The 17,816-nt window shown below is 37.5% G+C and overlaps 1 protein-coding gene across 2 annotated transcripts in view; it reads right to left on the reverse strand.

The window, feature by feature from the left end:
- ACVR1C (activin A receptor type 1C) overlaps positions 1–17,816 on the reverse strand; it is an 86,424-nt gene that overhangs the window by 49,409 nt on the left and 19,199 nt on the right. For both annotated transcript variants that reach the window (XM_046019694.1, XM_046019692.1), the window contains exon 2: positions 1,294–1,524. In XM_046019694.1, the coding sequence (XP_045875650.1) occupies positions 1,294–1,524 (231 nt within the window). The remainder of the gene's footprint in view (positions 1–1,293; positions 1,525–17,816) is intronic.

Below are 17,816 nucleotides of genomic sequence, written 5' to 3' on the forward strand. Positions count from 1 at the left end.
GCAAGTAACCTTGGGGGATGAAATATGCCAGATAGGACTTCTGAGTTTGCAATGTGTAGTGTAACATCCCAAAGATTGGGACAAGTCTCAGTGGTGACATAAAATGATTTTAAGTGTTCCTGAGATGATTTGGAATAGTCAAGAAACATGATTTAAATAACACTGAGTTACATAATAATTAGTTTTCTAGTTCTCTTAGTTTTTCTGATAACCAAAAAGCCTTATTTTGTGCTAGTATGTCTTAAACATCACATTCTTCTGTCTTTTAAACAAAAAGAAAATATAAAATACTTAACTGGAATGCAGTAGCTATGTTTGTTTAAGCACACAGTCATCTTCTACTTATGGTAAGTAAACTGGTTTTTCCTTTGTGGTAGTGATGCCCAGTTTCTGCATAAAATAAGTGTTCTTCAGAAAAAAGGGGGACAGTGAATTTACAAAAGATAATAGGTTAAAAGTACTACAGTAGAATATTGATATGGTGATAGGGGATCACCTGAGATGATAACGCTAACTTAAAATGTTACTTTGTAAGGAAGACTATGTATTGGTGTGCAGATAGTAACATAGCAATAAGCACTGAATTATTACTAAATTAATACACATTAAAGAAAATTCGCTACAGAATATTTCCTGTCATAAATCAGCTTGTGATTTCAATTACTTGCCCCTTAACATCCCCCAAAGTTTCAGATTCCAAATTACTGATAAAAAAAAAAAAATGAGATTAAGGTTTTCAGTGTCTTGTAAATTAGGATAAAACACCATGAAACTGGGGGCAAGGCAGGAATTTATCTGCACAATAATGAAGAGTTACACCCCATTTTCCATCTTTCTGCTCCTGAGGGCTTGCACAGGGAGGCAAAGAACTTATCCAGAAGGTGCCCATGAAAAAAAAGATTTTGTCTCCATAAAAGTGGCAATCTATTATTTTTAGTTCTGCTCTTTAGTCTCTGTCTCCACCCCCCCATACATTTCAATTTCTTTCCTTTCCAAGAATCCATACAAATTGACATTTTATTTTGGGTCCCTTAATCACTTCAAAAAATACAATTCACATGGACAAATGTCTTCACAATTACGCTGTTGTCAATGTTTTGACAGTCCTGTGCGATTAAAACAAAAAATCAACCTCACCTAGGCTCTAGAGAATGCCACCAGTCAAAAAACGGAGAGAACTGTAAAACGGATTTTCTTATGTACAGTAACAACCAACACCTTGATTTCTAGCATGCTTATATAATTTCCCCCTAGCAAAATTAGATGTGGAATGAACAAAGAGGAAAGCCTTACCCATTGGAAGGTGCAGTGTTATGTTGTTGCAAAAGTCTGTGAAGCAGCATTCGGTTTTGGTAACATTGTTGGAACTATGGCAGAAGACTTGAGCATTCAGTTCTGGGAGAGAGACACAGGACTTGATCACCTGCTCTTTTCCATTGGCCAACATAACTGAAGCCCAGCATGCTCCTTCAGTTTGGCAGGTGAAGTTTGAAGAGTCACACAGAAGACATACACACTTCAATCCTGGAATGTGTAAGGCGGAAGCTTTAAGATATAGAAACTATCATGCAAATTCATTCAATCTTAATGAAAATTGAGGAACGGCTTAAATGAACAACACTGGATAAACATATGCTCCTGCTCTTTGTCACCTCTCAGTCACCGGTTTTATTAAATCGGTAGCCCAATCTTCATTTACTATTGCTTGTATTTTTGTGAATTTATTCAGTTTCTACTGTATTTTAAAACAATTTTCTTAGCCATGGTCTAAGTCCCTCCTTTTTAAACTCAACTGGCCTATTCCTGAATCAACAGCTCCCATGAAATGCTGGGATACAGTAACACAGTGACCAAGGGGCACTGTCCAACCTAAGCATAACAAAGAAATGCATCCCTTTCTACCTGTGGAGTGAGTTGAATGCCCTCCTTCTTTTAACAGACCAGTTTAGAACCTAGATAGTCACACAGCAGGGTGGCGTCTGGCCATGGTCCAAGTAAGGACCTCAGGAAAAGAAGGTCTCAGTCCTACCTCTGTCACTAATTTGCTCATTGACTTTAGAGAAGACATTTAACCTTACAGGGGCTCCGTGGCTTCTTCTAAAAATGGGAAATAAACCAGGATCAGGGCAGTAAATCCCCAAATCTTGAAACCTCATAGAATGCCACTATTTAATAGTCTATGATTTTATAACTCATGGAAATTTACAATTACACAATACAGAAAACCTTTGACATTGAAGAAACTTAATCCACTATGGTTATTCTTCACCCTCATATTTTAAGGGGCTGAAGTTGGGAAGAATAAGTCTTTTGACACACAGTCTCAAACCAGTTGTTACTAGACTCCTGATCAAAGTCTCCATGAATTTTCTATTTCAAAGAGAAGCCTAACCTTGAAATCAAGGCAACTAACTATGAAATATGGGTCCACTGAAGGAAGACGAGTATAACGCACTCAACAGTTAAACGTATGTTAGTTCCATGTGTATTCATCATTACTTATGTATAATTCCCAGTGCGAGTGTGGGAGTTAGGTGTCCCTATCTCCATTTTATAGATAATGAAATAATGGTCAAAAAAAAAAAATCAAGTGACTGAATTAATGTAGAAGTTATTAGACTACTCAAGCAATGTTGTTTCTACCCTACCAAAACTGATATATATATTTTTTATTTTTTAAAGACAAGTTCATAAAACATTTTCCCACCTCACCAATTTCTAGCAATTGAATAAAATATAATTCTAATACAGCAGAAAGAAGTTAATAATTGACAATTGACAATTAAGATTTTGATCTGTATTATCCTAATTTTCTTTCAAAACACAGTTGATATTTTTAAAAACCTACTTATTTTCTGAGAAGACAGGTAGTTAAATAAAAGTAAATTATCATGTGTGTGCATCTACATAAATAACCTTACCTTTCAGGTTGTCTAAGTTGTGTATTAAGTGTGAACCGCTAAGTATCTAACCTGATACTTTTTCTTGGAAATATTACTAGCTCCTTATAAAAATGACTACATAGTGCTGTGAAGTGTGTAAACCTGGCGATTCACAGACCTGTACCCCTGGGGATAAAAATACATTATATGTTTATTAAAAAAAGAAAAATTTGGAAGGGGAGGCGAACCATAAGAGACTATGAACTCTGGAAAACAACCTGAGGGTTTTGAAGGGTCAGGGGTGGGAGGTTGGGGGAACAGGTGGTGGGTAATGGGGAGGGCACATTTTGCATGGAGCACTGGGTGTTGTGCCAAAACAATGAATACTGTTACGCTGAAAAAATAAATAAAATGGGGAAAAAAATGACTACATAATAGCTCTTATCAAGGAATAATGTGGATACTCACTGAATGTTTAATGAGCTATAAAGATTTCCTTCAGTTTTAGGTAAAAGGTACCAATCAGAAGATTAATTCAGACCGAGGTGACATAGTTAAGGCACAGTAAATGCCACCTTGCTTTAAATGGTAAAATGGAAAACAGGGACAACACTGAGAATGTGTTGATAATAGCTTCAAACATCTGCTAAATGTTCTCATTTATTCCAGGTCCACTGTCAGTACTATAGCCCTGCTGGAGAGCAAACAGCAAACTAAAAGGAACTTAAGATGTATAGCTAACATGCAACATATTCAGTCTTGCATTTTTCACTTCCCATCAAACCACTATATGGTCACATTTGGTATATAATTAAATTATATTTATATCAACCACCCTCAACATAGAACCCTTGTGCTGCCAATTAAAACATAAGTTGCCCTTAGTGATTAGACTTATGCTTTCATATTTTGTTTTTTAAAAGACTGATGTTAATTGAGTCAATTATACTAGAATATTCCATGACAGGATAAATCTGGCTGTTAGCAGACAGTAGTCCAGCCTTATGTTTCTTTATTTTGTACTTTCCCATTATAATGTACTTGAGTCATATGGAAAGGGATAGCAAATGAAGTTGAAGAAGGAGGTAATTACCCAGAATAAGGAGGTCTATTAGAGTTTCCCCACAAGAAAGATTGCACTTTTCTTGTATCTCCTCCCACCCTTTTAATTAGCCCCTTTTCCCCCTTTTTGCCAATTAGTGTGTAAAAGCCAAGACATCTGTTACTCATAAGACATCTGTTACCCACATGAAACCAAAGGATGTGCACATTCCTAATCAACAGAAAATAAATTTTCATCCATATTTTCATGTGATGGCAAGCAAACCCTGGTGTCCAGAAATGTAAAATCCATCAGACAGCAGAAAAATAACCAAATTTATCAATTTGTATTAAAAAGCCAAATATTTGCTTGGGAAATATTAGTTGTTTTGAATTAGATACTACTTGCAATAAATCGGTTGTCTACATTTTATATGCTAAAATATCTATTGACCAGTGCCTTACACAAATTTCTGACACATTACCTTTCCTCTTCTCCAGACATCAGTTGATTCAATTTCCCTAATTTTAGAGCAGGCTATTGAACACATTTTTTTTTTTTTAAATTCAGAAAACTGTCTCAAATTTGACCTGCTGAATATATAATCTTTTCATCATTTGCAGACTTCTGAGTTAACAAAGGAACAATTCAAGCTCATCCATGTGCTGAATATAAAAAGAACACCAGGACAACTAGCACTAGTGTGTGTAAAGGAAAGCCAGACAGGGGTCAAAAGAATCAGGCAAAGACCTAGCTTCCCTTCTATTCCTTTTCAACATTTGATTTTCTTGTCATGGGGTCATTTCAAATCATTTCTCTTTCTTCATGTTAAGGAAAAATATGATAGAAAAAGAAAGCAGAATTACTAAAATATGGACAGTATGAAGGTAAACTTTTTGGCCAAAGGAGTTTTCAGTAGAGATACAACTTTTAGAAATTCTATTTGCCAGGCTGATCCAAGGACATTCAGAAAGGAACCACTCTCACGGGAGGGATTCCATCCAAGAGAACTGTTTTCACTTCCAGCTGCAGGGCTCAAATTAGGAAGAGTCCAGCACATTTTGAATAATAGGACTAGCCATTTTGAATGCCCTCATTTCACAGGCAACACTAGATGAAACCGGATGTGTCAGTCCATCTGCACCGCAAACCACCCAACACTACAATGTCTCCGAATCTTAGATGCCTCACCTGAAATATAAGGTCAGGAAGCAGATAAAAAGATTTTTAAAGACCCCAGTTTTATAGTCTTTTCCTGCTCTGAGCCCATGTCCCAATTCTCAGTACAACTAACTACAGGGGCTATCTTAGGTATGATAAATAAAAAGAGAGAGCACCCAAAGGATAGGATTATACCCCCAGATTCCAAAATGATATTTTAGTGGATGAACGGCTCCTAGTAGTTTATAATCCAACAAAATTTCTCCAGTTAACATTGAAGATTATTAACCGTGTCCTGTATCATATGAGGATCTAAAGCTTTTTCCAGTATCGGCACAATATTTTTAGGGAGAGGGGGGAAGTTCATCACCTCTCTGAATTGGGCCAGACACTCAAAGTCTTGCCTAATCCTTCAATCACAGATATATACACCAACACAGAAATGGCACGTGAGACCAAAAGCTATTCAAGAGTACCACACCACAGCAAAATCTGATTCTACTAAATTGAAGTGAAAACATTTCCCAATAATATTTAAACGGCTGACAAAAAGAGTAGAGTTTAAAAGTGGCCAGGATTAAGTTATTTCTTTACTTATAGCCTCAAAATGGGGACTAGACACAGAAAGAACATGTCCTATGGCATAATCTCGAAAAGCTATTTGCGCAATTCAAAACTTCTTACAGAGAAAAATAATCAGTTTAGCATTTTTGCTTCTCCGCATAGTTACTGAAAAGTTCATTTGTCAAAGAAGGGCTTTTCCAAAATTACTACTAACATTAGCCCCTAAGCTCATGCAGTATGATACAAAAATAAGATAACACATAAAGCTTATCTAATCTAAATTAATCTGATTAAAAAACCTAATCTAAACTAATCTAAAAAGGGGGGATGATGGTATTATTTGTGCGGATTCTCTTAAAATATCCCTGTGACAGCATGACAATGCAGAAGAATTCTGAGCTGGGGAGAGGACAGCCTTGTCCTTTCTGCCTCTGGAAGTCAAGGCAGTAGTTGGCAACAGGCTAGTAGGGGTGGCAGTTTCATGATGACTGCTTTTGGGACTAGCGTGACATCTCTTAAAGTATATGCTTGTTTCCTTAGGGAGGGCACACTTCCTGCAGCTCTCTGGCCAGCTTTAGACTTGGTAGCCATGGACAGAAGAAAAGGACCCCATTTGGGATCTCCCATATCAAAACATCATGTCAAAGAAGAACGGTGTTCCTAATCACAACACCGATTTCCTCTACCACCCTCCCATGTCATTCTCCTTTAATTTAAGAAGTTCTATTCTTGGGCTGCCAGCCTAAATGGCTTCTCATCAAACTGTTTTCTCAGTCTTGGGATTTTTTTTTTATTTGTCTTCTAGTTAAGAAGAGAGCTATGTTCAACGGAATCTAAGTACATCTAGAATAAAACAAATTCATGGCCATTATTTGTGACCTCATAAGCTAGTCGCTCCAACTTGGGTCCTTCCCACTTCTTGAACCTCATTTCTTATCACACAGCCCTTCAGACATACTGGTCTCCTTTTCAGAGCTTTAGATAACAAGTTTTTTCCCACCTAACTTTTTTTTTTTTTTCTCTCCCCCACCCCCCTGGCTGCTCCCTTTGTCTGGAGTGTGCTTCCTCTCCTTCTAATTTTTGGGCCTTAGCTCAAATGTCACCACTGCAGGGAAATCTTCAGACTCCTCGCCATAAGTGATCTTCTCCCCATCCTTTCCGCTATATACTGCTATCTGCAGTTAGCTAATTTATTGTATCAACCCCACTAGAATGAAAAGTATATGAAGGCAGAGACCCTTTCTTTCTGCCTCATCTATCATCACATCCCCAATACCTACAATAGGGTATGGCAGATAATTAAAAAACCAAGAAACATGTATTAAATTAAAAAGTATATAAAAATATATATATATATGGGGCACCTGGGTGGCTCAGTCATTAAGTGTCTTCCTTTGGCTCAGGTCCTGATCCCAGGGTCCTGGGAATGAGCCACACATCAGGCTCCCTGCCCAGCGGGGGGTCAGCTTCTCCCTCTCCCACTCCCCCTGCTTGTGTTCCCTCTCTCACTCACACTCTCTGTCAAATAAATAAATAAAATCTTTTAAAAAACTATATGGAAGAATGGAAAATGATCAAACACACAAAAAGACTCACAACCCTGTTACTATTCTCACTGTGGTATATTATCTTCCAGTCTTTTTTTTTTTCTATATAGGTTTCCATAGTAGAATTCTACCTATAAACACAACTTTATGTGCTTCCTTTTTATTCTGTCAGTATTATATCATGAGCTTTTATAATCACCTGTTTATAGTCACTTAATGGCATTTATAGACCCTCCATTAGTGTAAATGAATGACATCCAGCATTTTCTAGTTTTTAAGCATTTCTCTTGTCTCCATTTTTTTAAGTAGAATTTGAAAAATGTTTATTGGATAAATGACTAAATAAATGGGTAAATTATCAGTCACAAGTACAATGAGAATCCTTTATAGAGTTTATGGTTTCTGATTCACTCAGTAGAAATCTCTCTCTTTTTTTTTAAGTATATTTCCTATAGAACATTTAGGTATGGCAGGCTTTTTAAAAAGTTTCCAATTTTTGCAATTAAATAACACTGTGTTGAATATTTCTGTGGATTAATCTTTAACCAAATTTAGTTTCCTAGGCTAGAGTCCCAGAAGTGGAATCACAACACCAGACTTTCTCGATAGACACTGTCAAATAGTTTTCCAGAAAAGTTGTACCAATTAAGATTTCCATTGGCCCTATATGAAAGAACCCATTTCACATACACTTATCAGCATTAGATAGTCTCACTAAAATCTTAATAAAATGATGGACGGGCGTTGCATCTATTTTAATTTGCACTTCCCTATGGTTGGGGTTGAATTTTTTTTTTTTTTTCCAAATATTTCCTCTGGATTTCCTCTTGGGTGAATTTTTTGTCCATGCCATTTAGCTCTTTGATAAGTATTAAGAGCTCATTATAAAGATAGAAATCCTTTGCCATTCAGTTACATAAAAATTTTCCCACTTTCACATTTATTTCCTTCTTCCTAATGTACCATCTTCATTGTTTTTGAAAAAAAAAAAAAAAATACTTGGCCCTTGTCAAAAAGAAGTCAAGTAATACATGTAATATAAAGAAGTAAAATAAAATTAATTACTCCTAATCCCATATCACCAAAATAACTAATGTTAACATCCTCTCCAAATATCTTTCTATGGAGCTTTACTATAGCTATCAAAAAAACTAATGTGACAGATGGAAATAGTATCAATCAATCAATCTTTTCCTTGGCACCTTCTTCCTTTGGTTTCAAGCTTAGGAAATCTCCCATCCCGTTTATGACTTTTTTAACACACCTAATCCCTAAATTTATGTGGATTTGGTGGTGTTGTTACATAATAAATAAATCTAATAAATAAATCTCTTTGGCAGGTGATAAGTGAATTACTCTATGGTAAGATTCTGGATGTTAAAAATTTCTTTAAATTATTATTTAAAGAATATTGTATTAGCCATGGTTCTCCAGAGAAAACAGAACCAGTAGGATGTATATCTATATATTCATGCACACACACACACACACACACACACACTCACACGGGAAGAGAGAGAGAGAGACACCGAGAATTTATTTTAAGGAACTGGCTTACTGGACTGTGGAGCCTGACAATTCAAAAATTTCCAGGGTAGGCTCCAGGGAAGAGTTGATGTTGCAGTTCAAGTCTGAAGACTGGAGGCAGAATTCTCTCTTCTTCTGGGGACCTCAGTTTGTTTTCTCTTAAAGCTTTCAACTGATTTGATGAGGCCCACGCAACTATGAAGGGTAATCTGCTTCACTGAAAGTCTACTGCTTTAAATATTAAACTCATCTAAAAAATACCTTCACGGGGCACCTGGGTGGCTCGGTGGGTTGAGCCTCTGCCTTCAGCTCAAGTCACGATCTCAGGGTCCTGCGATCAACCCCCGCATCGGGCTCTCTGCTCAGCTTGGAGCCTGCTTTCCCCCTCTCTCTCTGCCTGCCTCTCTGCCTACTTGTGATCTCTCTCTGTCAAATAAATAAATAAAATCTTTAAAAAAAAAAATACCTTCACAACAACATCCAGATTGGTGTTTGACCAAATATGTAGGTACTATGGCCTAACCAAGTTGACATATAAAATTCACCTTCACAAATATTTTTACTGTATGCCAAATATCATGGTAAGAGCTAAGGAAAGAAAAGAAAAAAAGACCATTCCTTAAAGGAATTATAGAGTTAAAGCACATTATGATAGCATGATAAGACAGTAGGCGTTGCAGGCACAATGTGTTAGGGAAAAAAGGTTGAGAACTGCTTAATCCAACCTGGGGGAGAGGGGGCAGGAGCAGGCAGGTAATTTTCTTTGAGGTGAGTCCTGAGGAACACAGTTGTTCTTCACTATCCCCAACCCATTCCCCTCCTCCATAGTCCCATCCTACCCTCTCAGCAGTCATCAAAGATCCTCCAGCCAGCCCCCACCAGCCTGGGTAAACTGAGGCAGTCCTCAACCAACATATGGTGGGAAATGTCTCCTGTTGTGGGGCTGAAACGTAGAGGATTTAACCTGTTCCCACTTTGCCAATGTGTTCTTGTTACACACACCCCTACGTGAAATTCCATCCACAGTCCCAAAAGGCATCAGTATTCCAGGAACAGCCTCATAGGACCCCCGGACTCAGCTGCTGGTTGGAAAAGCCCAGACTTCCCTGAAGTTGCAAGATAAGGCTTAGAGTCCTCCCCAAGATAGGGCCACAGGGCTTCTGCTTCCTCTTCATCTGACCTATTTGCCAATCCTTGCTGGGGTTATCAGGGATCCTCAGGCTTTCGGCCAAGCACTGGCATGAATGCATTCTAGACCTAGCTCCTGGCCATATAGTTGTTGATATTCACACAAAATCATATTTAATAGTGATTACCAGATTTGGGGATTTCACCAACAAGTTAAATTTCAAAAATAATTTTAGGACGCAACCAGGGTTGCATTAAATTTTTGCCTTCCCCAAGGGAGAACACTGGGGACGAGGGGAAGCACCCTTTATTATCATCATTTCAAAAAAGAAAGGTTATAATAATACCAACCAAGTAAGGGAGAACATAAAGGAACTAGAGGCTGACTTTGCCAAGATCATAGATACCTTTTCAAATTTTCAAATGTTGAAAAATATAATTACTTCATATAATGTTACATTTCTTTTGTCTTTCTCCAAAACAAATTGTTAATCTGGAGTGCCCAACCTATTCCTGTACTTTGTTTTGTTCACAGTCAACAGCCACAACCCATATAGGAATGTTCTCTAGAATGGAAAAGGCAATATTCCACAGTGCTATTTATATTCAGTATGGATATTCTGGAAAACTGAAAAAGCTGAATAACAGCCACCCATCCCAAGCTACCAAGAAACCTAATAGTCCCAGATCTGTGGTCTAGCTAACAAGGGACTTGTTTAGTGAATGGGCTACTGGGTCTTTTGGCCTCAATTCAAGGGCTCACTCTAGGCAATACCTCCGTCAGTACTGGGGCACAGAGCTTAGCACTATATTTAATCAGTCTGCATATTAGGGTCTATTTTATAAGACTTGAAGGATGACATATAATTTTTGAATCATTAGAGACCTGTGTTCAATATATTGCTTGTCAAATCTATGATTTACTTCATCATAACTCTTGATCAGGAGTATACCATTTTTAGAATTGTTCTCATGAGAAATTGTGACTCATTACAACCAAATCTCATAAAATACCATTTTCGGCAACATCTTGTACTGATATGCAGAAATTGCTATTGTTTTGCATGGAGAAATGAACCTGGGTAACGAGAAGAACAGTGCAGTAGTTCTAATCCAGTCTAGTGCATTTAGGGTCCAAGTTAGAAGACTTGAAGTTCTGGGTGGTTCAGTGGGTTAAAGCCTCTGCCTTCAGCTCGGGTCATGATCCCAGGGTCCTGGGATCAAGCCCCGCATCGGGCTCTCTGCTCCCTGCCCAGGGGAGCCTGCTTCCCTCTCTCTCTGCCTGCCTCTCTGCCTACTTGTGATCTCTGTCTGTGAAATAAATAAAATCTTTAAAAAAAAAAAAAAAGAAGAAGAAGACTTGAAGTTCTAATCCTGATTCTATTAATGTGGCCTTTGGGGCTTCTATGTCCTCAACTGGTCTGTCCAAGAAGGAGTTCAATTTGATGATCACCAATTGTTCTAAAGTTGTATGACCCAAAGAAAAAATGCATCAAGGACTCCCATGTAGTATCAGAAAGAGCGATGAGCGTTTGATACCCAGGGAACAAAGAAGTTGTTGTCCTGGAATCAGAAATCACAAAGAAAATAGTTCAGGAAAATACTGTTTCGTTCTGATAAGGACTGAAGTCAATAATCTTGAGTTCCTACGTTGGGCGTCCATTAATTCATAGAAATCTAGTTTTGTGTTTCCAATCTCCATGAGGTAGAAAAGACGGAAAACAAATGGGAGAGGATCACAAAGAACTTGGTGATGTAAGGAAAACAGGAGCACATGACATGCTCAATCTATTTCGGAGAGATGAAATAAAACACAAAAAGTTAATGATAAAAACAGAAGTTTTTAATTATTCCCTGCATATTCTCAGATCACAATGCTTTGGAACTGGAGCTCAATCACAAGGAAAAGTTCGGAAGGAATTCAAACACCTGGAAGCTAAAGACACCTTGCTTAAGAATGCTTGGATCAACCAGGAGATCAAAGATGAACTTAAACAATTCATGGAAACCAATGAGAATAAAGACACTTCAGTCCAAAACCTATGGGATACAGCAAAGGTGGTTCTAAGGGGGAAATACATAGCCATCCAAGCCTCCCTCAAAAAAATGGAAAAATCCGGAATAGACCAGCTGTCTCTACACCTTAAAGAACTGGAGAATCAACAACAAATCAAACCAACTCCACATGCAAGAAGGGAAATAATCAAGATTAGAGCAGAGATCAATGAGGTAGACACCAGAGATACAGTAGAACGTATCAATGAAACTAGAAGCTGGTTTTTTGAAAGAATCAATAAGATCGATAAACCATTGGCCACACTAATCCAAAAGAAAAGAGAGAAAGCCCAAATTAATAAAATTATGAATGAAAAGGGAGAGATCACAACTAACACCAGGAAATAGAAACAATCATCAGAAATTATTACCAATAGTTATATGCCAATAAGCTAAGCAACCTAGATGAAATGGATGCATTCCTGGAAAACTATAAACTCCCAAAATTGAACCAGGAAGAAATTGACAACCTGAGTAGACTGATATCTAGTAACAAGATTGAAGCAGTGATCAAAAACCTCCCAAAAAACAAGAGCCCAGGACCTGACGGATTCCCTGGGGAATTCTACCAAACTTTCAAAGAAGAAATAACACCAATTCTCCTGAAGCTGTTTCAAAAAATTGAAGCAGAAGGAAAACTTCCAGACTCTTTTTATGAAGCCGGCATTACCCTGATCCCCAAGCCAGGCAAAGACCCTACCAAAAAGGAGAATTTCAGACCAATATCACTGATGAATATGGATGCTAAGATTCTCAACAAGATCCTAGCAAATAGGATCCAGCAGCACATTTAAAAGATTATCCACCATAACCATTTGGGATTCATCCCTAGGTTGCAAGGATGGTTCAACATTTGCAAATCAATCAATATGATAGAACAAATCAATAAGAGAAGAGAGAAGAACCACATGGTCCTCTCAATGGATGCAGAAAAAGCATTTGACAAAATCCAGCATCCGTTCCTGATGAAAACGCTTCAAAGTATAGGGATAGAGGGAACATTCCTGAACTTCATAAAATCTATCTATGAAAGACCCACAGCAAATATCATCCTCAATGGGAAAAAGCTTGCAGCCTTCCCGTTGAGATCAGGAACACGACAAGGATGCCCACTCTCACCACTCTTATTCAACATACTATTAGAAGTCCTAGCAACGGCAATCAGACAACAAAGAGAAATAAAAGGTATCCAAATTGGCAAGGAAGAAGTCAAACTCTCTCTCTTCGCAGATGACATGATTCTTTATATGGAAAACCCCAAAGACTCTACCCCCAAACTACTAGAACTCATACAGCAATTCAGTAACGTGGCAGGATATAAAGTCAATGTATAGAAGTCAGTAGCCTTCTTATACACTAACAATGAAAATACAGAAAGGGAAATTAGAGAATCGATTCCCTTTACTATAGCACCAAGAACCATAAGATACCTGGGAATAAACCTAACCAAAGAGGTAAAGGATCTGTACTCGAGGAACTACAGAACACTCATGAAAGAAACTGAAGACACAAAAAGATGGAAGACCGTTCCATGCTCTTGGATCGGAAGAATAAACATTGCTAAAATGTCTATACTGCCTAGAGCAATCTATACTTTTAATGCCATTCCGATCAAAATTCCACTGGTATTTTTCAAAGAGCTGGAGCAAATAATCCTAAAATTTGTATGGAATCAGAAGAGACCCCGAATTGCTAAGGAAATGTTGGAAAAACAAAAACAAAACTGGCAGCATCACGTTACCTGATTTCAAGCTTTACTACAAAGCTGTGATCACCAAGACAGTGTGGTACTGGCATAAAAACAGACACATAGACCAATGGAACAGAGTAGAGAGCCCAGATATGGACCCTCAACTCTATGGTCAAATAATCTTTGACAAAACAGGAAAAAATATACAATGGAAAAAAGACAGTCTCTTGAATAAATGTTGCTGGGAAAACTGGACAGCAATATGTAGAAGAATGAAACTCGACCATTCTCTTACACCGTACACAAAGATAAACTCGAAATGGATAAAAGACCTCAACGTGAGACAGGAATATCAGAATCCTAGAGGAGAACATAGGCAGTGACCTCTTCGATATCAGTCACAGCAACTTCTTTCAAGATATGTCTCCAAAGGCAAAGGAAACAAAAGTGAAAATGAACTTTTGGGACTTCATCAAGATCAAAAGCTTCTGCACAGCAAAGGAAATAGTCAACAAAACAAAAAGGCAACCCACGGAATGGGAGAAGATATTTGCAAATGACAGTACAGACAAAAGGTTGATATCCAGGATCTATAAAGAACTCCTCAAACTCAACACACACAAAACAGATAATCATATCAAAAAATGGGCAGAAGATATGAACAGACACTTCTCCAATGAAGACATACAAATGGCTATCAGACACATGAAAAAATGCTCATCATCACTAGCCATCAGGGAGATTCAAATTAAAACCACATTGAGATACCACCTTACACCAGTTAGAATGGCCAAAATTAGCAAGACAGGAAGCAACGTGTGTTGGAGAGGATGTGGAGAAAGGGGAACCCTCTTACACTGTTGGTGGGAATGCAAGTTGGTGCAGCCACTTTGGAGAACAGTGTGGAGATTCCTGAAGAAATTAAAAATAGAGCTTCCCTATGACCCTGCAATTGCACTGCTGGGTATTTACCCCAAAGATACAGATGTAGTGAAAAGAAGAGCCATCTGTACCCCAATGTTTATAGCAGCAATGGCCATGGCTGCCAAACTGTGGAAAGAACCAAGATGCCCTTCAACAGACGAATGGATAAGGAAGATGTGGTACATATACACGATGGAGTATTATGCCTCCATCAGAAAGGATGAATACCCAACTTTTGTAGCAACATGGACGGGACTGGAAGAGATTATGCTGAGCGAAATAAGTCAAGCAGAGAGAGTCAAGTATCATATGGACTCACTTATTTGTGGAGCATAACAAAGAACATGGAGGACATGGGGAGATGGAGAGGAGAAGGGAGTTGTGGGAAATTGGAAGGGGAGATGAACCATGAGAGACTATGGACTCTGAAAAACAACCTGAGGGTTTTGAAGGGGCGGAGGGGTGGGAGGTTGGGGAACCAGGTGGAGGGTAATAGAGAGGGCATGTATTGCATGGAGCACTGGGTGTGGTGCAAAAACAATGAGTACTGTTACGCTGAAAATAAATAAAATAATTAAAAAAAAGAACAAAACAAAAAAATATTAAAAGTAGGAAATACATATGTTAAAATGTAAATTAATCATATATAAACATAAGTATATACACATTTAATGTATAATAAATAAATATGCCATCAAAAAAAAAAAACAAGTTTTTAAAGCTAAGGAAGCTCGGACTTGATTAAGGGAGGCAATTAAGTAATCAGTAAAGAAACAAGTAATCAATAGTTAATAGTCGAACTACTGGGCTAAAAGAACACGCAGAGAGAAGAAGAGACAAAACTATCTGAAGTTTAGAACAAAAGTAGAAAAGAAAATTAAAAAGTTAAAGTCCTTGAGTTCTCAGGGGTTCACTTGTCAGAAATTTTTATCATGATCCACAGTTATTCATTTATATGATCAGATATGGTAAGGAATAGATAATTCTCAATCTAGAAATAAAAGGAAACTATCCAAAGTAAGATGATCTAACTAAAAATAGATTGGTAAGTGAAGAGTTGAAAGGGGAAGAGGAGGGCAAGTAATTTAGAAGGAAAGCTTTTTTTTTTTTTAAAGGCTGACCCTAATTGCTCCTCTTTCTGACACTGACCCTAAAACTCAAAGGATTGGCTTAGATAGTAAGAAAACTTGTATTATGCAAGCATAAGACAGGCAGCATTGCCTGCCCCTCTATTCATAGAAGGTACCTGGGAGGAAGAGCTGAGCAATGGGAAATGAAATTTTTAAATCTGTAATTTAAAAATATATACCTAAACCTCAGACTTCTTGGGATTATCATAGCTGGTTTAGAAGGCTGGTCATACGGCTTTCTCTGGAATTACACTTTCTTTTGTTTATCAAAGCATTATTCAACAAAATAACTGTTTTTATTGCAGCTATACTAATATATTCCAAGACATAAAGGTGAAGCAATGTAAAAAGAAATTAGAGGACCTCAGAGAAGTCTCAAAGAACTCATACTAGCCAGAACGAAAGGGAAGTCTAAGGCACATTGTTTTGTCTCAACTTTGCTGCTTCCCTTATGTTAAGCAAATATAAAACAATACAACAACATAAAACTACAGGAAAGAAACAAAGAAAAACTGTATCTTTGTAGTTCTGTTCATTTGAGTTTACTGTTATCAGACTTCAGCAAGGTGTTGGGCAAGAATCCTGTGTATCCAAGGACTCTCCGCCTGTAGCTGAAATCCAGAGTCCCCACTGGTCCAGCCTCAGGGTCTGCAGAGTTGTAGCACCTCTCCAAACATGACTGCACACTGCTAAAACATGGATAACAATCCCTATCTCACAGGGTTTTATGTGATTAAGAGATATTTTAGATAAAACATTTCATGCATAGTAGATGTTTAAAAACACAAATGAAAAATTAAGCTCCTGCTATTACAAATTATAAGTTATATGGACAGCTCAACATTCAAGGCCCAAACCACACTCCCTAAAACCAACTCTCAGTGTTTTGACAACCATTTCTGGCTTTAACCTTCCCTTTGGTAGTAGTAACATTGCCACTTCAAGGTGATAAAATTGGCAGCTCCAAAACAAAATAGAAAATTAAAAAAAAAAAAAAAACCAAGCCTTTAGCATCTGGGCATGATCAAAGAGTGAAGTATCTAGAATGTTAATTCTCATATTGGTTACTATGTTGTCCATGGAAAAATGAACAGAGTAAATGGCAATACATTATTTCCATTTGCCAAATAAGAAATGATTTCATAAATTACAACACCCAGAATTGGCAAGGGGTTATCAATGAAATTTCATCTTTATTCATAGTTGGTAGAATATTTTTTGGTACAAACTTTTGGGAATACAATCTGAAATGTTTGTCTTAGGAGTCCTAAAAATGTCTATATTCTTAGTGGTTGTATTTCTACTTCTTCTTTATAAAATAAAAAGAAAACAAAATTTATTTTAAATTTCCATTGCAGCTATTATTCACAAAAATAAAAATTGGAAATAATCAAAATCTCCCGAAATCAAAACGGGTGAGTAAATTTTGACAAAACATATAATGACATAATGTCCTGTTTTTAATACTATTTAAAGGGAATGGAAATGGCTCACTCTAGCTATTAAATGAAAAGTAGAATTATATAGGATATGATTTCAATTTACATATATATATGCACAGTAAGTAAGACTAGAAGGAAATACAACAAAATATTAAAAGTGGTTCCTTCTGAGCTAAAAACTAAAGATGATTTTTACGATTTTCAACACTTTTCTCTAATCTACAAAGAACACATATTAATACTATGATGCTAAAATCATATTTTTTTAATTTAAAGATTTTATTTATTTATTTGATAGAGATCACAGTAGGCAGAGAGGCAGGCAGAGAGATAGAGAGAGAGAGGAGGAAGCAGGCTCCCCGCGGAGCAGAGAGCCCGATGTGGGGCTCGATCCCAGGACCCTGGGATCATGACCTGAGCCGAAGGCAGAGGCTTTAACCCACTGAGCCACCCAGGTGCCTCAAGTCATCATATTTTGTTAAAATCATGTCTTACTCTGTAGAAGCATTTCATTCACAGGGATTTGTTTTGGGAATCACAGTGATATCTTCAGTCAGCAGTTCTGCATAGGCCTTTAAAAGAACACTGAAGCCAGAGTCTGGTGAACACCCACATGCCCGCTGCCATTACCCCACAGCTTACAGCAACTCTATTTTCCAGACCAAAAATTGGAATTTGTGATCTGAAAATAGGTTAGCATATTTGAAAGCAGTGTTGTCCCTGA

This window comes from Meles meles, chromosome 9 (genome assembly GCF_922984935.1).
Source record: "Meles meles chromosome 9, mMelMel3.1 paternal haplotype, whole genome shotgun sequence".
NCBI lineage: Eukaryota > Metazoa > Chordata > Mammalia > Carnivora > Mustelidae > Meles > Meles meles.